Source organism: Rana temporaria, chromosome 2 (assembly GCF_905171775.1).
Source record: "Rana temporaria chromosome 2, aRanTem1.1, whole genome shotgun sequence".
NCBI classification, from domain to species: domain Eukaryota; kingdom Metazoa; phylum Chordata; class Amphibia; order Anura; family Ranidae; genus Rana; species Rana temporaria.
Genome location: NC_053490.1, coordinates 66,628,576 through 66,647,863, shown reverse-complemented (window position 1 = coordinate 66,647,863; position 19,288 = coordinate 66,628,576). Strand labels below are relative to the sequence as shown.

The 19,288-nt window shown below is 40.1% G+C and overlaps 1 protein-coding gene across 4 annotated transcripts in view; it reads right to left on the bottom strand.

Moving 5' to 3' along the window:
- Positions 1–7,327: 7,327 nt before the first annotated feature.
- Positions 7,328–19,288, bottom strand: part of CAB39L (calcium binding protein 39 like) — a 178,448-nt gene continuing 166,487 nt past the window's right edge. For 3 of the 4 annotated variants that reach the window (XM_040340314.1, XM_040340315.1, XM_040340317.1), the window contains exons 8-9: positions 16,104–16,247; positions 9,836–10,015 (exon numbers count right to left, since the gene is read on the bottom strand). In XM_040340314.1, the coding sequence (XP_040196248.1) occupies positions 9,836–10,015; positions 16,104–16,247 (324 nt within the window). Of the gene's footprint in view, positions 10,016–16,103; positions 16,248–19,288 lie in introns of all 4 variants that reach the window. The other variant, XM_040340316.1, reaches the window with a different exon arrangement.

Here is a 19,288-nt window from a genome sequence, read left to right as displayed (position 1 = left end):
AGAATTGATGCTGGTCACACCAAATATTGATTTGATTTGGATTTCTCTTCTATTTATTTACTTTGATTGTTAGTAATTGATAAAAATAAACAATTAAGACTTCCATTTCTGAAAGAATTCATTTATAAAAAAAAAAAATCACACCTGCCTGAAAATTTCACACAGTACTGTATATTATATATACTACCTATAATGTTAGACTTAAAAGCAACAGTCTGTATTAACACAACCTATGCACAAAAAAACGCCATGAGTGTTTTGGGGAAAATGTATTTTCTTCTGTAAGTGTCTGTTCAAATATAAATATACTATATAAAATAATAAAAACACAACATATATTATATGTCACACAGATGTCAAATGAATGACGAAACGCGTCTGGGTTGGATAGAACGATTGTCGATCAAGTGACGTCATCACGTCGATCGTCACTGACGTATGCTAGTGTGCTGGGTCTTACAAACTAAGGGAGGTGGTGAACGCCGCTCTGATAGCCCAGTATCCCACATCATGATGAACCACTAATGTGATGTATTGCCTTTTTGATTTTTAAAGATTGTAAGTGCGGTTTCAATCTTTTTGGTGTTTTAATAATAAAAAGTCACACGAAATTATGCTATATGCTATTATTCCTCTCTTTCCCTGCATCTGAACATTTGCTTGAGAGGCTTTGATTCTAAGTATCTGAGATACCAATTCTGTGATCATACAAGGCTTATATTCCAGCGTCGTCTGGTAAGAGTTTTCCCCTGCCTATCTCACGAGTGGTGGTGTTGGTGACCGAAAGATAGTATTGGTTTTGATCTAGTTTCTAAGACTGTACAGTATAAAAGAAGCAGCACACAAGTGATCAGTAACTGTGCCTTTAATATTTTGTAAATAGAATAAGTACAAACTTAAGAATGAGAATCTTAAGTACAAACAGATGATATACATTTATTTCATACACACAATAGTTTAAATAAGCAAATAATTATTGTTAGGTTTAATCCCTTTTCTAAGGCGCAGAAGGTAAATCTGTATGCAGCACAGACATCTCACATTCACTTTTGGGGTATAATTTACCAACAGTCAGAGGCGTCTTTAAACGTGCACCTGTCACCTATGTGCAGATGAAAATGACAACTTGCTAGGTTGAATCTGTATTCCTGACATTGAAGCTAAGGAATTTCTGGCATCATGACTTGATGAGATTTTCAAGTACTTAATAGCATATAATATTCATTTTATGCTACCAAGTTACAACCACCTCATCAATGGAACATTCATTTCAATGTCTATATCATATTACATACCTCATATATACCCGGGCCCCTACTTTTAAGTATGAATATTGTTGGCCCCAGCTAGGTGTGGGTGACCTCTATACACAAAAATGTTTACCTTGTTCTACCACAGTACAGGATTGCTTACCATCATAATATGTAACAATGCAATGGTCTTTGGCCATATACTTTTTACCAGTTCTGTTTCTGAAACTTGGTAGGATGCAATTATGCAAATTATTTGGTTTACCAAACCAGATAATTAGCCATGCTGTATCTGTTTTCATGGTGGACTCATAAAGCCTGGCTGGAAACCTTGGATTGGTTCATAGGAGCTCAGCTGACTTTCTCCTGCAAACATTGGTCATAATATTTTTACCAGGAATAGGCAACTATTTTTCCCTACTTTATATAGAGGAAATGTCCACATTTGCCAAGAATTTACACATAATTGCAATACAAGCCATTTTGTGATTTAATAATTTGAAAAATGACCTTTTCATTTCGTTTTAAATTCCTAAATCTGCCAAATAAATTAGTCATGGGCCATATTCAGGTCAGCAGGAAGTGAAGCAAAGTTTAACAACTGCGGAAGTGTTCTATTAATGAAGAAGTGTATTCTGAAACATTTGACTCTTGTGCACTCTTGTAGACCCCGTAGCGACTAAGGAGCACTTGGCAAATGTCCAAAGTGCTAACCAATGTCCTTTTTTTGCAGCTAGCGAAGACCTAGTCAAAGTGCTGCCTTATTTCTATAATGGTATTCAATATTACAAATATTATATGGTTAGCTTAGATGTTTTGTTTTAGTCCTAAAGAGGATTGTATTTTCTGGGCCTGCTTGGACTGCAGATCTACTATAGAACTTCGAAAAAGCTCCATTATCCCGGGACACTAGTAACAGTGTTTTTGAAGAATCTCATCAGTGAACGACATTGGATCACCTTGGGAAAGAGCAGAGGTAAGAAAAAAAAGACTCTCTAAGCGAGTCAGAAAACTGGGACACCTGTTTATAAAGGTTTTAGTATTATGGGATAATGAAACAAGACATCTGGGTAGTGTAGCAATTAAACTTATACTCCAGCTCCCCAAGATATTTTTTTAATATAATCTCTTTCTTTTCTCATATATGTCGTTTGTAAAAGGGAAGCCCTACCTGTGAGAGGGGTATAGGTTTATTTTAATAAAACAAGGTTAAAAAAAAAAAAAAGGTTTGTTGTGTCTTGTGTTTATTTGATACCAATAATGGCTGTGTATGTAAACAGGTATTGTAGCGACCATCAGCTGGAACCGACGATAGACAAGGTAGAAGAATGGCACCAGCACACTGTTGATCTCCAATGTGGGTCCAAAGCTTTATTCAGCGATCACATTGTTATAGCAAAAGCAATGTGTCAGGGTCTTGCAGGACCCCTTCATCAGGCATGTGATGCCATCACATGCCTGATGAAGGGATCCCGCAAGACTCTGAAATATTGCTTTTACTATAACAATGTGATCTCTGTATAAAGCTTTGGACCCACATCGGAAATCCACGGTGTGCTGGGGATAGTTGCTCTGCCTTGTCTTGATTTGACACCCAGATTTTGTGTTACGGTCTTCAAATTTAGAAGGGTGTTTAGGAGAAATAAAATTATGGATTAAGGGGGGTATGGGTTGAGGGGAAAGGAAGGGATCATAGGCAGAAGAGAAGGAAGGGGTAGGATAGTATTGGTAGGTTAACAACAAAAGAAGAATTTTCCATTTCGAAGTTATCTGGGAGGCAAGGTGAGGATAATAAAATGTGTGGATTTTCAAGGCTATCCAGATAGGTATAAGCTAGAAATATATTTTTAAGACAAATTAATGCCAGTAAACTATCTGGAATTATGGAAAACCCGAACTATTAGTGATCTCTGAGGACTAAATAAAGGAGATATAAAATTAATGAATTGAATATGTCAGTAAAATCAGTGCGATGAGCAGTAACACTAGCCATAACCCCAATCAATGTGTTTCTTATTTCCTTACTAGAGACATGTGCAAACGGACATTCGGAGCACTGTGCTTTATTTAGGATCAAACTCTGGGAAATTTGAACACAAAACCTCAGCTTACACAGGGAACTGTGGCATTTAGTAATACAGGTTTTTCCGTAAAGAGGCATTACACACAATATAGATCTTCAAAGTGCAGTAACCTATAGCAACAATTTCAGAAATGCATATTTAATTCAGGATAGAACATTTCCACTCTGTGACATTGTATACTTTTAACTTACTGGCCAGTGCAGAGTTCCCATTATAGGTATTTTGTGCATTACTAAAATACCCACTGCCTACTGGCAGATGATAAATAACAAATGTGTGCGATTTCTTTTTTTGCTGTATTTACCGCACATTCAATATTTTACTTTGATGAATTGACTATTAATATTTTATGCTCCTGAAAAATGGGTCACATGACCATCATATCGCATGCGAAATACTTTAGTTAATTGACCCCCATTGCTCTTTACTTTTCTAAGTATCACAATATTCCTTAGTATTTGCTCAACTCTAGCCAAAGCTTTTTTGTCTAGAATAGAATGTAAAGGTATAGAACCGTTTTCTGGATTGTGTTGCTCCTGTCGTGTCTTGGGGACGCAGGGGAGAAAGGTTAGATCCTCCGTGTGTGTTTTTTTAAGTGATCAGTGTCTTACTTTCCTAGTGACCATAATTTCCCTTAATTTTCTTGTTTTGGTATCAGATAGATAAAAAGCGGAGGGTAATCTTCTTTGTGGAAAGCCAGCAATATGAAATGTTGAGAATTTGCTCAAAGGTTTGTGTAACAATCCAATGTTTCTGGAACGTGTAGGCCTCTTTATAAAGGTGACAATAACCTTTGAGTTAAGATACAGATGACATTTAGGGAATGCAGTCCTTTCTTCATTCTGACTACAGCAGTAACCATGCACCCATTGTGTGAATGTAACTTCGGAGGTATGTGTGAGGGATGCTCATTTATGAACATCTCCTCAGTGGATTGACACACAAGACTAAAGCTGGCCATAGATGGAGCGATTTTCTTTCCTGCAACCAACAGGAAAGAGCTGATGGGGGAATCCCTTCCATGGAGCCATTGTGTTCTCCCAGCGGGGGAAGCCACCCCCTCTGAGAGAATACAGTGATTATCGCTAATAAGGATGAGCTCCAGCATGTTTGCACAGTCCATGTGCAGAGCCTGCCAGGAAGTCGGCACCACGCTGCGCTAATCACAGGCAGGGAGACATTTCCCAATCTCTGCAGCCGAGCATCGGGACAATGTCTCCCTGCTTGTGATTAGCGCAGCGCGGTGCCAACTTCCTGGCGGGCTCTGCACATGGACTGTGCAAACACGCCGGAGCTCACCCTAATTGCTAACGGCAATTGATTGATGGATCAACTTGGGTACATTTATCCTATCCATACTTTGTTTGGATCCTCAGCCGTTTCCTGCTGAACTGGCTGAGATTCGAACCATCTATGGCTGACTTAAGGACTTGAAAGAAGTTTTAGCGCTTCCTCAGTCTATTTAAAACATACAAGTTTAGGTTGAAATAGGGCTTTAACTTTACAATTACAAGTTCAAATAAAACCATTTCATATAGATTAGAAATTGTACCCATTTGAGGTAACACGTTGGGCCCCATTTATAAAAACTGTAACAAAAGAAAGTCAGCGGTGCTTTCCAGAGCAATCTACTAGGACTACTGCCATTGCAACTGGAGGAAACCAGTATCTTCTTATTCACTTGATTTTAAAGTTGAAGCCCACTGTTGTATATTCAAGAACATGCACACAGCTGATAACCACCAAAATCTGACAATAAAGCTTGGAAAATTAACGCAGACATCAGTCTAGTTGCTATTGGCAACCCCTTCATTTCTTTTCAGAGGAGAATAACCTTCATCAATGTACCATTGTAAAAATGCTGTCACATTTTTTTATATGCGCTGCCCACACCAAGGAAATTACACACACGTCGTTACCCACTCAGTATTATAAAAGACCATGAAAAACAGGGCCTCTTTACCAATAGCAATTAACACTGCAGAGTCTCTGCAGTTGAAAGATAGTCAAGCACTTCAAATAAAAACAAAAATTGAAATAGAACAATATATTAAAGTTATATTATTACAGATTAATTATTTTACAAAGCTAGCTTCGTTGCCTACTTGGATATAAAAATAGAAAACAATAACTTGGTTTGCGCCTTATGCCTTGAACGCCATAATAACTTTCTCAATGAGAGGACCTCTTAGAATATATGGTGCAGGCAGCCACCACCAGGGCGAATGCTGTGCAGACTGACATTTTTCATGAAGACAAACAAGGTGAGGATGCCCAGTCACAGCTGAGCAGTGTACACAGGCACCAGAGATGTCACCATCACCGGTTCCATCACATCTGACTGCCAGGTGACATTACACAATGCTCACAACTACTCTGAAGACTTGGATAGAACACACAGTTATCTGGCTACATTCATATTGCACAGTACATTGCTTTTCTGTAATTCCCCATAAAGCTTATGTCAAACTTGCTGGAAAAAATGGCAAACTACTGTACTCATTATGTTCTGTTATGTACCCAATAGGAAATGTAATTGTTTTGCTGTGTGATAACCTTCGACACATCTGTATTTGTGGAATGATGAGCCTGTAGGTGTTCCATAGACCTAGCTGTGCCTCCAGCTACTCCAAAGCAACTGGAAATATGTTAACATTTCCCAATAGCCACAATATTTATGTCAAGGGTGTGTACAAGCTATGAACCTGCAAACAAGCTTTGAATATTTATATGTTTCTAACAAGCAGTAAATGAGCTTTAAAATGGATGCTCAAATGATTGCTGTGCTTCTGCTGTAAAATTTGAGAATACATTGCCTCACAGTGCCTACAGCTACAGAGGTTAGTGGTGGCTTAATTCATATATATATAATGTTCATAGCCTGACCATATGTTCCTCCTTTAAAGGAGCAAGCTAAAAACAAATACTAGTTAAAAAGGCTTTGCCTTACTGTGCTATTTAGCAAAGTCTGTCCTTATTCTGAACTGCAAAAGAAGTTCTGTTATTACATATTATTTCTTTTGAGGCTCAGTTTTGAGGCTCTTCATACAAGAATTTAATGGGTTTTGCTACCAACTTTACTACAGCTCCCAAAGTTACCATTAAAATATCAAGTCAGCCATATAGCAATGCAAATTTCATACCGCTCTCAATAACAGCCATAAAAGTCAGTGCTCAGCACTGTAACACTGACTCCTCTTTCTACACTTCTTTGAATGAAAGAAGTTTTTCTGGTCGGATGTGAAAGCATGTATTGCAATATTGCTGCAGTTTACTATTATAAAAAATACAAAGTAGATATACACAGCCTGATATTAAACCAATTGTAAAGGCCTGCTCTGTGCAATGGTATTGCACAGAGTGGCCCTGATCTTCCTCTTCTGGGGTCCTCTGCCAGCACTCTACACTGTTTTTCTTCTTTGCATGCCACCATAGGAACCTGCTTTCTGTGGGGGGTGCACCTGCAAGCTTGCTAGTAAGCAGGGCTGTGCGCTTCTACAGAAACACACATCATGGCTCGGCTCTGCCCCACTCCCTCCTCACAGGATTTGACAGCAGCAGGAGCCAATGGCTCCTGCTGCTGCCTGTGTAAAGAGGGAGAGATAGCAGTGCTGGTTGCAGACAGGCACAGCGCTGGATCAATATAGGATATAAGTATATAGGAAGGTCAGTGGGCAATACACTTACTGAGATGTTTTTACCTTAATGCAGAGAATGCATTAAGGTAATAAATGTCTTGCCTTTAGAGCCCCTTTAAGAGAGTTTATTGATTTTAAATATGGCTTGGGTTTTCCTTTAGCAGTAACTGTAAAGCTGGTTGGTAGAGCGACCAAACTATTAATTAAAACATTTTGGGTCAACATTAGCAAAGCAGTCAACGACCTATAATGGTGGTTTTGATGGACAGCAGGGTGGTGGGATGGAAATTGCCAAAATCGAGCGTGGTGTAAAAAAAAAAATCACCCCGTTTCGACAAAATTGCTGTCGTTTTAAAATTCTGTTCCAATAAACTGCATTGGAGTCATCAAATTATTACAGAGTTTTGACTTAACAATTGCCAAATTTCTGCTGGTCGATGAAACTCATGTTTGGTTAGAGGCTGAACAAAAAAACAGAGCAAATTCCCCCATCCACATGTTTGAGGTGGATAGAGGAATCCTCCCCAATGCGCTATTGCATACTGACAATCGATAGACTCCCCCGTTGTCAGAATACACAGATTAGCGATGCAGCCATTGGCTGCAACCGCTGATTGAGTGGCTTTTATTTCAACAGGGTGGTTGAACAGAAGTCAGTCAGTAGATCGACTTCTGTTCAACTACAGTGACCACATATGGATCAAAATTCTGCCAGTCCCAGCTGAACTTCACTCCTTTTATAGCCACTTTAAGATCCATGTGTCCCGAAAGCAAGATGATTCTAGAAATACAGCAAAGACGCTTCATCCATTTGTTTTTGAGGGAAACTGTATGGCTTCCACCAAATATCAATATAAGAGTATCACACACAGTGGTGCTTTAAAGAGATACCAAAATATAGCAAGTAGAGTGTACAAAAGTCTCATACTCAGATATTTCCTCGTCATTACCATTAATCCTAGATATTCTACCAGCTCAGGTCAAGAATGCAATTTGGATCTTAATCTAAAATGGATGGTACACGTAACCACTATCCTACAAGTATTTTGATCTAAATAAGTTTAGTATATAATCAAAAAGCATCAATTCATAGCCATGTTATTTATTTTACAGGAATTCCTTATTTTTGCAAATGAACATAAAATAATTTTTTATTGTTGTGGTATTGTTCTTTTTTTCGCATGGAATAAACATCTAACTGCTGAAATACTCAATTTCTCTGGACTCGGTAATTTATCTTACAGTTCCTATATTTAAATCAAGAAGGGCTCCTTTTCCTGCTCTTCAATATGGACACATCATTGGTGATAAAATGCGCGGTTAGGTAGAAACTAGACAAATTTTGAGAAAAAAATAAATCCTGTGTGACTCATCTTTAATGAATGGACTTTATATACTGAATGCCGCAAAAAGTGATAATACAATGTGTACATGGTAAATGATTATTTATGTGATAAAAGCTGCAGGTTAAGAGAACATTTATTCACTGTGCTTCTTAGAAGGTTGTCTGACGTACACATCTAGCAGAGAGAATGGACTAAAACCAAGATCCATTCTGCATAACTGCCATTTATTTTACACTGTAAGGTAAAGAATTCCCCATCCTTCAGCACGGGTTCCTGACTGGCTCTGAACAGACAGATGCCATGTGCTCTTGCCATGGCATTTCATAAGCAATGCAATTTTTATAGCTGATGTCCTCATGGTATCTGAGCCAGTAACAATATTCTATAATTCACATTGTATATGAATGTTTTAGTCCTAATAGTTTTTTTCAAATGGTAGCCTAATAAATTTACTGCATTTAAATCTAGCTATATCCAAGCACCACCAAACTGCTCTCACGTTGATATTAAGGGCTTGTATACATGTAAACTGCATTGTTTTCAGCAATTTATGATCACTGCACCGCAGTGATGTCTTGTATAAAGATCTATTGCCTTTACATAGTCATGTACTTTACCTGTCTCCGTAAGGGCCTATTTACATCATGTGCATTAAGTTGAGTTACTCAATGTAGGCCCAAGGCAATGACAAGTTGAGATCTATTGCCACCCAGCAAACAGAAACGCAATGCATTAAAATACGTTAAAAAAAGAAATATATAAGTATTTTGGCTTCAGCTGTAAACCAAAAAAAAAAACACAACACATCAACAGATTGTGTTAAAAAAAAAACATATATGTCACGCAATTCAATCCAAATGCAATTGGTGCATTAACGCGCTCTAAACACAACACGTGATGTGAATCCAGCTTTAAGCACTAAAACAGAATACAGGAGAGATCAATAAATTCATGCACATAGCCTTATTTAGTTACAAATGCTTACTGATCGGGATCTTACACTTAGAATTCACGGAGTAGAACTAGATCTCAATCAGAGGACTATATGCCAAATTGTATTCCTTCCAGTAAAGGCTCCACTGGGTATTAACAAAGTGCTATATATCTCAGTTGGTTTCTTGGTAAGAGATTGGTTGCTGTAGCATAATCCATTTCTCTGAACCAGTATGAGAGGGTTGAGAGCCGACAATGGAATGTTAACTGACAATCTCTAGAACTGTACATAGAAAAGGCTAAAGCAAAAACGACAGACTTATTGACAAGCTATTGACTCCGTGTCATCGGCAACAGTGACGGGCCAACTTTTTTCGTGAACTCAACATGGACACCTAACTGCAAATTTCACCTCCTCACAGACCTGATTAAGAAGAACATTTTTTTTGAAGTTTTAATATAAAACTGTATACTCTTGGCAGCTAATAAACTAAATTGAAACAAAAACATAGGCACTGACGATGCCATGACAACTCCTTAAAACACTTATTCTGATGATGGCTGGTAGAAAGCTGGAGACATGTTCACGGATTGGGTTTTTTCAAGTCTCGTATCTGTTTGATCAAGTAGTTTTTTTCATCGGAGAACTGTTCATCATCCGTCCTCTCCTTCTGGAAGCTGCTCAGGAACTCAATTAGCTTTGTCTGGTTTTTCAGCAGGATATCCACAATTGGCTGTATTTTGTTTGGATTTGCTACAAACACCTGAAGAGAAAAGCAAAAAATGTCAGGCAATACAAGAATTAACTGTAATTTTGGTAAAAAAAAAACAATGCAAACAGAAAGCTGAACCCTTAACGGGAAATGGTTAAATTGACAGTGTGCATGTAAAATCCACCCTCTGACCACTTTATATTGTTATTATTTAAGGTACTTATATAGCGCTGTCAATTTATGCAGCGCTTTACATATACGTTGTAAATTCACATCGGTCCCTACCCTCAAGGAGCTTACGATCTAAGGTCCCTAACTCACATTCATAATAGGGGTGTTGAAAATGATCGATGCATCACGATTATGCCCTTTTCGATTCGGCAACGATGCGGTAGCCAGTGTTAATCGATTATGCATGACATCATGCCGGCTCCTCCCCCTGCACAGCAGTGTCTTTGCACCGATCGGCTAGCTGAGCCTGGTGCCGTTTCCCCATCCATAATGTAGCCACAGCATGCTGCCCCCACCCAGGCTCTCCCCCTCCTCAGGATATGTACCGGTGGACAGTGACCCCTCTCATCTCCCCGTTTGGTGGGCGCAGAACCACACAGAGCTAAAAGACAGATCACTGGCTGTCATCACATCCGTGGGAGTGGCTGAACAATCAGTGTTGCCGAAGTCCCTGGAGATCCTGCACTGTGGGGGGCAATGCAGTGTTTACAGCCTCTCATTATTGCTGTGACAATTTGAGAAAACAGACTGATTTCTCCCATCCGTAAGACAGGAGAATCAGTCTGTACATTCAGGGGCCGGAGGCTGCAGCTGAGATGAGTGTCTCTGACACTCGTCTCACACACAGCCCAGCAAAGTTCACTCCCCCTCCTAAATGAACAGAACGATGCATTGCATACACCTGCCCCTCCTCCTCTCTCCCCCGTCTGCCCGGCCCGCCCACTCCTATCTCGACGTACAGCTGGAAGGAGAGAGAGAGAGAGAGAGAGAGAGAGAGAGAGAGAGAGAGAGAGAGAGAGAGAGAGAGAGAGAGGGAGAGGGAGAGGGAGAGGGAGAGAGGAGAGAGGAGAGAGGAGAGAGGAGAGAGGAGAGAGGAGAGAGGAGAGAGGAGAGAGGAGAGAGGAGAGAGGGAGAGGGAGAGGAGAGAGGAGAGAGGAGAGAGAGAGAGAGAGAGAGAGAGAGAGAGAGAGAGAGAGGAGAGGAGAGGAGAGGAGAGAGGGGGGGAATGTGCGCGGGAGATATGAAGAACAATCAGCCGCTACAGATTCCAAGCTGTGTGAACTTCCAGCCTCGTCCCTGAATGAGTGAGCACAGCATATTTCATTACACATTGATCACTGAACTGTCCCTTTCTCTCCCCTATCCATCTCCCTCCCCCGCTCTGTTCTTCTAAGATCCAGTTAGCACCAAGCCACTTATGCAGCCCATATATTGATCGTTTTTTTTTTTCCATTTGGTCATTACACTGGGAAAAAAAAAAAAGATCCAATTCCCCCATCTACACATTCCAGGTGGATGGGGGAATCCTCCAACAGTGGACCAGTGGATGAACAACCAGGGTTGCTGCCCTGGCACCGCTATTGACAGCGCTGGTCTCTGTCTCCATGGCAGCAGCAGCGCATTAGAGCCCAGTGCTGGCTACTTGGCACATCATGTCTGCAGTCTCTGATCATCTCTTGTATCATGTCCGCAGTCTCTGATCATCTCTTGTATCATGTCCGCAGTCTCTGATCATCTCTTGTATCATGTCTGCAGTCTCTGGCTGTCTCTTGCATCATGTCTGCCGTCTCTGACTGTCTCCTGTATCATGTCTGTAGTCTCTGACTGTCTCCTGTATCATGTCTGTAGTCTCTGACTGTCTCCTGTATCATGTCTGTAGTCTCTGGCTGTCTCCTGTATCATGTCTGCAGTCTCTGACCATCTCCTCTAGTATTTTTTTTTGAGGGGGGGGGGGGTCTTGAACTCCTCTAAGTTGTTGTCTGCTGTGTTTAGACTTTGCTGCATGCAGGGAGTGTTGTCTTTTCTCCTGACTGCTTGAATTTTATTTATTTTTTTAGGAAAACCGTGCGCAGTAATCTTAATGCATTGTGATGCATCGCGGAATCGAATCATTGACATGATAATCGTAATCGAATCGTGAAGCCAGTGAAGATGCGCACCTCCAATTCATATACTAGGGCCAATTTAGACAGAAGCCAATTAACCTACCAGCATGTCTTTGGAGTGTGGGAGGAAACCGGAATACCCAGAGGAAACCCACGCAGGCACAGGGAGAACATGCAGGTAGTTTCGTGGTTGGGATTCGAACCAGCGACCCTTTTTACTGCTAGGCGAGAGGGCTACTCACTACACAACTGCTGACACCCGTAATCACATAGGGACCCATGTATGTCCCGTTTTCATCCGCAACAGACAGATGAAAATGCGGACATACGGTCCGTACGTGTGAAAGGGCCCTTAGAGGGGAAATCTTCCAAAAGGGGACACATTTAACAACTGTCTAAAAGGGGATTTTCTTTCATTTGGAGAGATTTTCCTGCTGTATCTCCAGACAAAGTGAATGAAAATCTCCCCAAAGTGGGACACACAGCAAAAAAAAAAATTCTGATCAGTTTTCCCCTTTTAAGGAAATTAGGGTGAGTGTCGTAAAGAATACTAGACATTTGTTCATTAAGCATCATGGTCGTAGGACTGTCCCTCGCTCCCTGAATCGGGACTGTAGTTTTCTACCAGACCTGGGCAATTGTCCTTTTGGCTGATATAAACAAATAAGATGCAAATTTTTGTTGACAATTGAATAAGGCCGGAATGGGGAAATGCAGCAAAGCAAATTTAGCCTCCTTCCATATATTTAAATAGAACAGGGAATACAGCGGACCAAACACTCAGGACGAAAAGCCCACTAGTCGAGGGCAGGTCCACCAGGTATGCACAGCATCCCCACAATGGCCACACCCCTGAAAACAGTGATCACTATAACTCAGATTAAAATGGGCAATACGGGCCGGAACCCAATACCACCACAACACTATATATGCTACCTTTAAGGTGGCAGTGAAATGTACATTTTAAGGTGAATCAACAAGATCAAATCAAAAATTTAGTAATCATTGTGGTATTCATTTTTCTCTGTTAAGTCCTCTGCAAAGCACAAACTAGGTTAACATTAAATAACTATATATATATATATATATATATATATATATATATATATATATATATATATATATATATATATATATATATATATATATATATATATATATATATATATATATTCAGTGGCGGCTGGTGAAGTTTTATGATGGGGGGGCGCAATACCCCGCCCTTCCACATTTGGTCCCTCCCATTTCTCATAAGCCACACCCCTTATAGAATCCACCACTCCGTCCCCTGTATTCCACTTGCTTCCACTCAATGTCAGGAGTATACAGCTCAGCGTCACAGCACAGAGTATATAGCCCCAGCATCACAAATCATGGTATACAGCGCAGCCTTACAGATCGGTGCAAACAAACTAAAATATGACACTGTTAGTAATGAAGGACTCGAAATGGGCAGGAGATTAGACTGCGGACATACTGCACAAGATTACCAGAGACTGCGGACATACTGCACAGGATTACCAGAGACTGCGGACATACTGCACAGGATTACCAGAGACTGCGGACATACTGCACAAGATTACCAGAGACTGCGGACATACTGCACAAGATTACCAGAGACTGCGGACATACTGCACAAGAGTACCAGAGACTGCGGACATACTGCAGAAGATTACCAGAGACTGCGGACATACTGCAGGAGATTACCAGAGACTGCGGACATACTGCAGGAGATTACCAGAGACTGCGGACATACATAAAAGATTACCAGAGACTGCAGACATACAGCAGGAGATTACCAGAGACTGCGGACATACTGCAGGAGATTACCAGAGACTGCGGACATACTGCACAAGATTACCAGAGACTGCGGACATACTGCACAAGATTACCAGAGACTGCAGACATACTGCACAAGATTACCAGAGACTGCGGACATACTGCAGGAGATTACCAGAGACTGCGGACATACTACACAAGATTACCAGAGACTGCGGACATACTGCACAAGATTACCAGAGACTGCAGGAATTACTTGTCCTGCGACTTGGGACTTAAATGTTGCATGACAAGTCGTACCCCATGATTTCCAATGAGAACCGTTCATATCTGTGCGACTTCAAAGTAGTCCCTGCATTACTTTGGTCCCACATTGATGCAACTTGAGGTCCCATAGACCTCCAGAATACACAGGCATTGCTTTAAGTCACATCAGAATTGCAGTAGAATTGTGCAACTTTCAGACTGCATTAGCCTGAAAGTCGCAAGATTCTGCCACAATTTTTTGGTGCGATTTTGCAGCGATTTGAAGCAATGCCTATGTATTCTGGAGGTCTATGGACCTCAAGTCACATCAAAGTGGGACAAAAGTAATGCAGGGACTACTTCAAAGTTGCACAGATATGAACAGTTCTCATTGGAAATCATCGGGTCCAACTTATCCTGCAACTTTCCAGTCCCAAGTCGCAGGACAATTTGCAAGCGGGGGGTGGGGTGGTGTTGACGGCCGATATTTTCCCTGCACATTAAGTATAAAAAAAGTTTTTTTTTTAATAACTGGGGGGGGGGGGGGGGGTGGGGTGGTCTGGTGGGGTAGTGTTACCGCCCGCTATTTGTGCTGTAATGAATTTTTACATAGAAAAGAAATGTTGTTAATAAATGGGTAAATGAATTATAAAAAAAAGATTTTTTTAATAACCGTTATTGGAAACATCTTTTTTTTATAATTCATTTACCCATTTATTAACAACATTTATTTTCTATGTAAAAATTCATTACAGCACAAGTAACACTACAGCGGGCGGTAACACTACCCCACCAGACCACCCCCCCCCCCCCCAGTTATTTAAAAAAAAACTTTTTTTATACTTAATGCTAAATTGAATCAAATATAAAAAATAAACTGTTAATAATCTTAATATATTTAACTAATATTAAATAAAAAAAAACATTGATGGGGGGGGGGGGGGGTGGGTTGTTGCCTGGCATTATTTTCGCTGAATATTAAATATTAAAAAATATTTTAAAAAAATATAAAAAAATATATAAAAAAGAAATTGGATTAAGCAGGGGGGGTGGAGGGTGGATGCCAGCCGCTGAATAAGCGGGGGGTGGGGGGGGCCGCCGAATAATAACAAATAGTAAATGCAAAAAAAGACTATGAATAAGCGGGGGGGGGGGGGGGGCCGCCGAGTATTAAATAGAAAAAAAACTTTGAATACGCGGGGGAGGGGGGGGGGTGCCGGGCGGCCACCAAATACGAATGTGGACATACGATAATGGAAATCACGGGAGGGGTTGAATGCTGCTGTGAGACAGGCAGGCTTACCTGTTCCTCGGTCGGGCGCAGTGAGCTGGAGCTGACCAGACGTCACTTCCGGTTTTTCCAGTGACGTCGGAACGAGCACAGAGACGGGCGGGTGCACACAGACAGTGTATGCACCCGCCCGGCCATAACAATACACTCCATCGCGCCAGAAGCAAGTGGCGCGATGGAGAGCGCCACAAAGGCATATTTTTGGTGCCAATGTAGCGCCGCGTCTGCAATCCCGTGATTGCACAGACGTGGCGCTACTCCTAAAGGACTGTTCCCGGCGTCCGGCGCGCGGACATAAGGCCCTTTTTTGGGAAAAAAAAATTTCTTAAAGGGACAGATTTAAAAAAAATTTTTTTTTTTTTTTTTTTTTTTTTTCTGACTGTGTGATGGGGGGCGGCGCCCGGGCGCCCCTATGGACGGGCCGCCACTGATATATATATATATATGAAAGGAGGTTTCCACAATTCTGGTTGGATCAGAACAAGGTAAAAACACATTGAACATTCTTCCATTCATCATACTCTATGCAGCAGGTAAAAATAGATCCAAGTTATTTTCTACATTCTTCGTGACATACAAGAGAATTTGGCCACAGGACTCATGAACGTTATCTGGCTCTCCACCAAGATATCTTCCATATGTCTTCCCTGCTCTCAGAGAGAAAAAAAGAGCGTCCGCCATTCACACAACTGCCCTAATAACTCACCTTAAAGACATGGAAAGCTTCAAACTGAATGTTGGGGCTCTTATCTCGAAGTAGGTTCATCATGAGCTTCAGATTTTCTGGTTTGCTGATATACTTTGTCATAATGGAGAAGTTGTGTCGATCCAAGATCAGCTCACCCAGCAGCTTGTGAGATAAATAGAAAATATATTTACACACCCGTCAGTGCATTATTAAATGTCATCTGCGATACATACAGAAAAACCTCTGGAGAACACATTTGAAAATACAGGACAAAGCAAACGTAAACTAGGAAGTAGAAAGGTAATTATCCTGCTGTATCATTAGAATGGCTTCCAAAATGACAAAATATAAATGTAATGTATGTACAGTGGATATAAAAAGTCTACACACCCCTGTAAAAATGTCAGGTTTCTGTGATGTAAAAAAAAAAAAAAAAATGAGACAAAGATGAATCATTTCAGAAATGTTTCCACCTCTAATGTGACCTATAAAATGTACAACTCAATTGAAAAACCAAACTAAAAACTTTTGGCGGAGGGAAGTAAAAATAAAAAAAAATTCAATAATATGATTGCATAAGTGTGCACACCCTCTTATAACTGGGGATGTAGCTGTGTTCAGAATTACGCAATCAAATTCAAACTCAGTATACACCTGCCTTTTTTTTTTACAAACTTTTTTATTGGGTACAAAAAAAAATGGTACAGAACAATATATTACATATTAAGGAAAATGCAATATATAAGCTTGCATAGTAAGTACAATTACAACTATGAATACCGGAAAAGATAGAGGTACGCTGCAATCATTGACTAATATACAATCCATAAAGACCTGGAAATAGATAAACAACTGTTGTACATTAAAAGCGTTGTAAAGGTTTGTTTTTTATTTTCTAAATGGGTTCCTTTAAGCTAGTGCATTGTTGGTTCACTTACCCTTTCCTTCGATTTCCCTTCTAAATATAAATTTTTGTTTGACTGAATTTCTCAATCCTGTTCCTCCTCAGTAAGCTGTTCTGGCTGACTAAACCCCAGCCAGATGGGGCAAGTTTACTGAGGAGGAACAGGAAGTGAGAAATTCAGACAAAGTAAAAAAAACATTTAGAAGGGAAATGGAAGTAAAAGGTTAGTGAACCAACAATGCACTAGCTTAAAGGAACCTATTTAGAAAATAAAAAACAAACCTTTACAACCCCTTTAATCACTTAAGCCCCGGACCATTTGGCTGGCCAAAGACCAGGCCACTTTTTGCGATTCGGCACTGCGTTGCTTTAACTGACAATTGCGTGGTCGTGCGATGTGGCTCCCAAACAAATATTTTTTTCCCAAAAATAGAGCTTTCTTTTGGTGGCATTTAATCATCTCTGCAGGTTTTTTATATTTTTTGCGCTATAAAAAAAAATAGAGCGACAATTTTAAAAAAAATTCTATATTTTTTACTTTTTGCTATAATAAATATCCCCAAAAAATATATAATAACTTTTATATAAATATATAATATATTAAATATATAATAACTTTTTGCGATTCGGCACTGCGCTGCTTTAACTGACAATTGCGTGGTCGTGCGACGTGGCTCCCAAACAAATATTTTTTTCCCAAAAATAGAGCTTTCTTTTGGTGGCATTTAATCATCTCTAAGCGTTTATTGATTGGTTTGCGCAAAAGTTATAGCATATAGCGGATAGTTTTATGGCATTTTTATTGATATATATTTTTTTTTTACTAGTAATGCTGGCACTTTTTATCGTGACTGCGACATTATGGCAGACACATCAGACACTTTTGACACCACTGTCATTTTTACAGCGATCAGTGCTAAAAAAAAAAAATGCACGGATTACGGTAAAAATTACACTGGCAGTGAAGGGGTTAACCTGTAGGGGGCGCTGAAGGGGTTAAATGTGTCCTAGGTAGTGATTCTAATGGTTAGGGGGCGTGACTACGAGTGACACGTCACTGAACGCTGTGTGAGATCGTCTGTTCGTGCGGCGGTCGGCAAGCGGTTAATGACCTTTAATGAAGAGTAATAATAATTCAGGGTTTAGAATGTCCAATTTCTTATCATACAAATGATTTGTATTATGTAAAGTGTGAAATATTTTTTCCATGAGGTTAATATTATTTATTCTTACTTTCAATTGGGCTAGTGGTACTGATGGAGATTTCCAATAGAAGGCGATTAACCAGTGTATGGCAACACATATTGTGTGCATCAGTCTCATGTGGTGGATGGACAATACAATAATAGGGGAGAATTATGCCCTGTACACACTATCGGAAATTTCGATGGGATAAAATCCGATGGATTTTTCCGTCTGAATTCCATTCAAGTTGTCTTGCATACACACTGTCAGACCGAATTCCGACCATCCAAAACACGGTGATGTAAAACACTACGACGAGCCGGGAAAAATTAAGTTCAATGCTTCCGAGCATGCGTCGACTTGATTCTTAGCATGCATGTTTTTTTCTTCTGTCGGAGTTCCACACAGACGATCGGAATTTTGGAAAAAAAATAAAACATGTTCTATTTAAAAACTCCGTCGGAAAAAAGTCAGATGCGGCACACACACGGTCGGAATATCCGATGAAAAAATTCCGTCTGACTTTTTTCATCGGAAATTCAGATTGCGTGTAAAAAGGCATAACAGACAATTGGGGAGAGTGAGTCTTATAATTTTGTCTGAAATTTTGGAATCAGAATCTTCCAATTGTTTCCATATTTGGAATATTTTCACACCTGCCATCATTTAGAGTGCCTCTGATTAACATCAAAAAAAGTTCACCTGTTCTAGTAGGCCTTTCCTGACATTTTCTTAGTTGCATCCTACAGCAAAAGCCATGGCATGCAAAGAGCTTCCAAAGCATCAGAGGGATCTCATTGTTAAAAGGTATCAGTCAGGAGAAGGGTGCAAAAGAATTTCCAAGGCATTAGATATACCATGGAACACAGTGAAGACAGTCATCATTAAGTGGAGAATATACGGCACAATGGTGACATTACCAAGAACTTGATGTCCCTCCAAAATTTATGAAAAGACAAGAAGAAAACTGGTCAGGGAGGCTGCCAAGAGGCCTACAGCAACATAAAGGAGCTGCAGGAATATCTGGTAAGTACTGGCTGTGTGGTACATGTGACAACAATCTCCCTTAGTCTTCATATGTCTGGGCTATGGGGTAAAGTTACAAAGAAAAAAA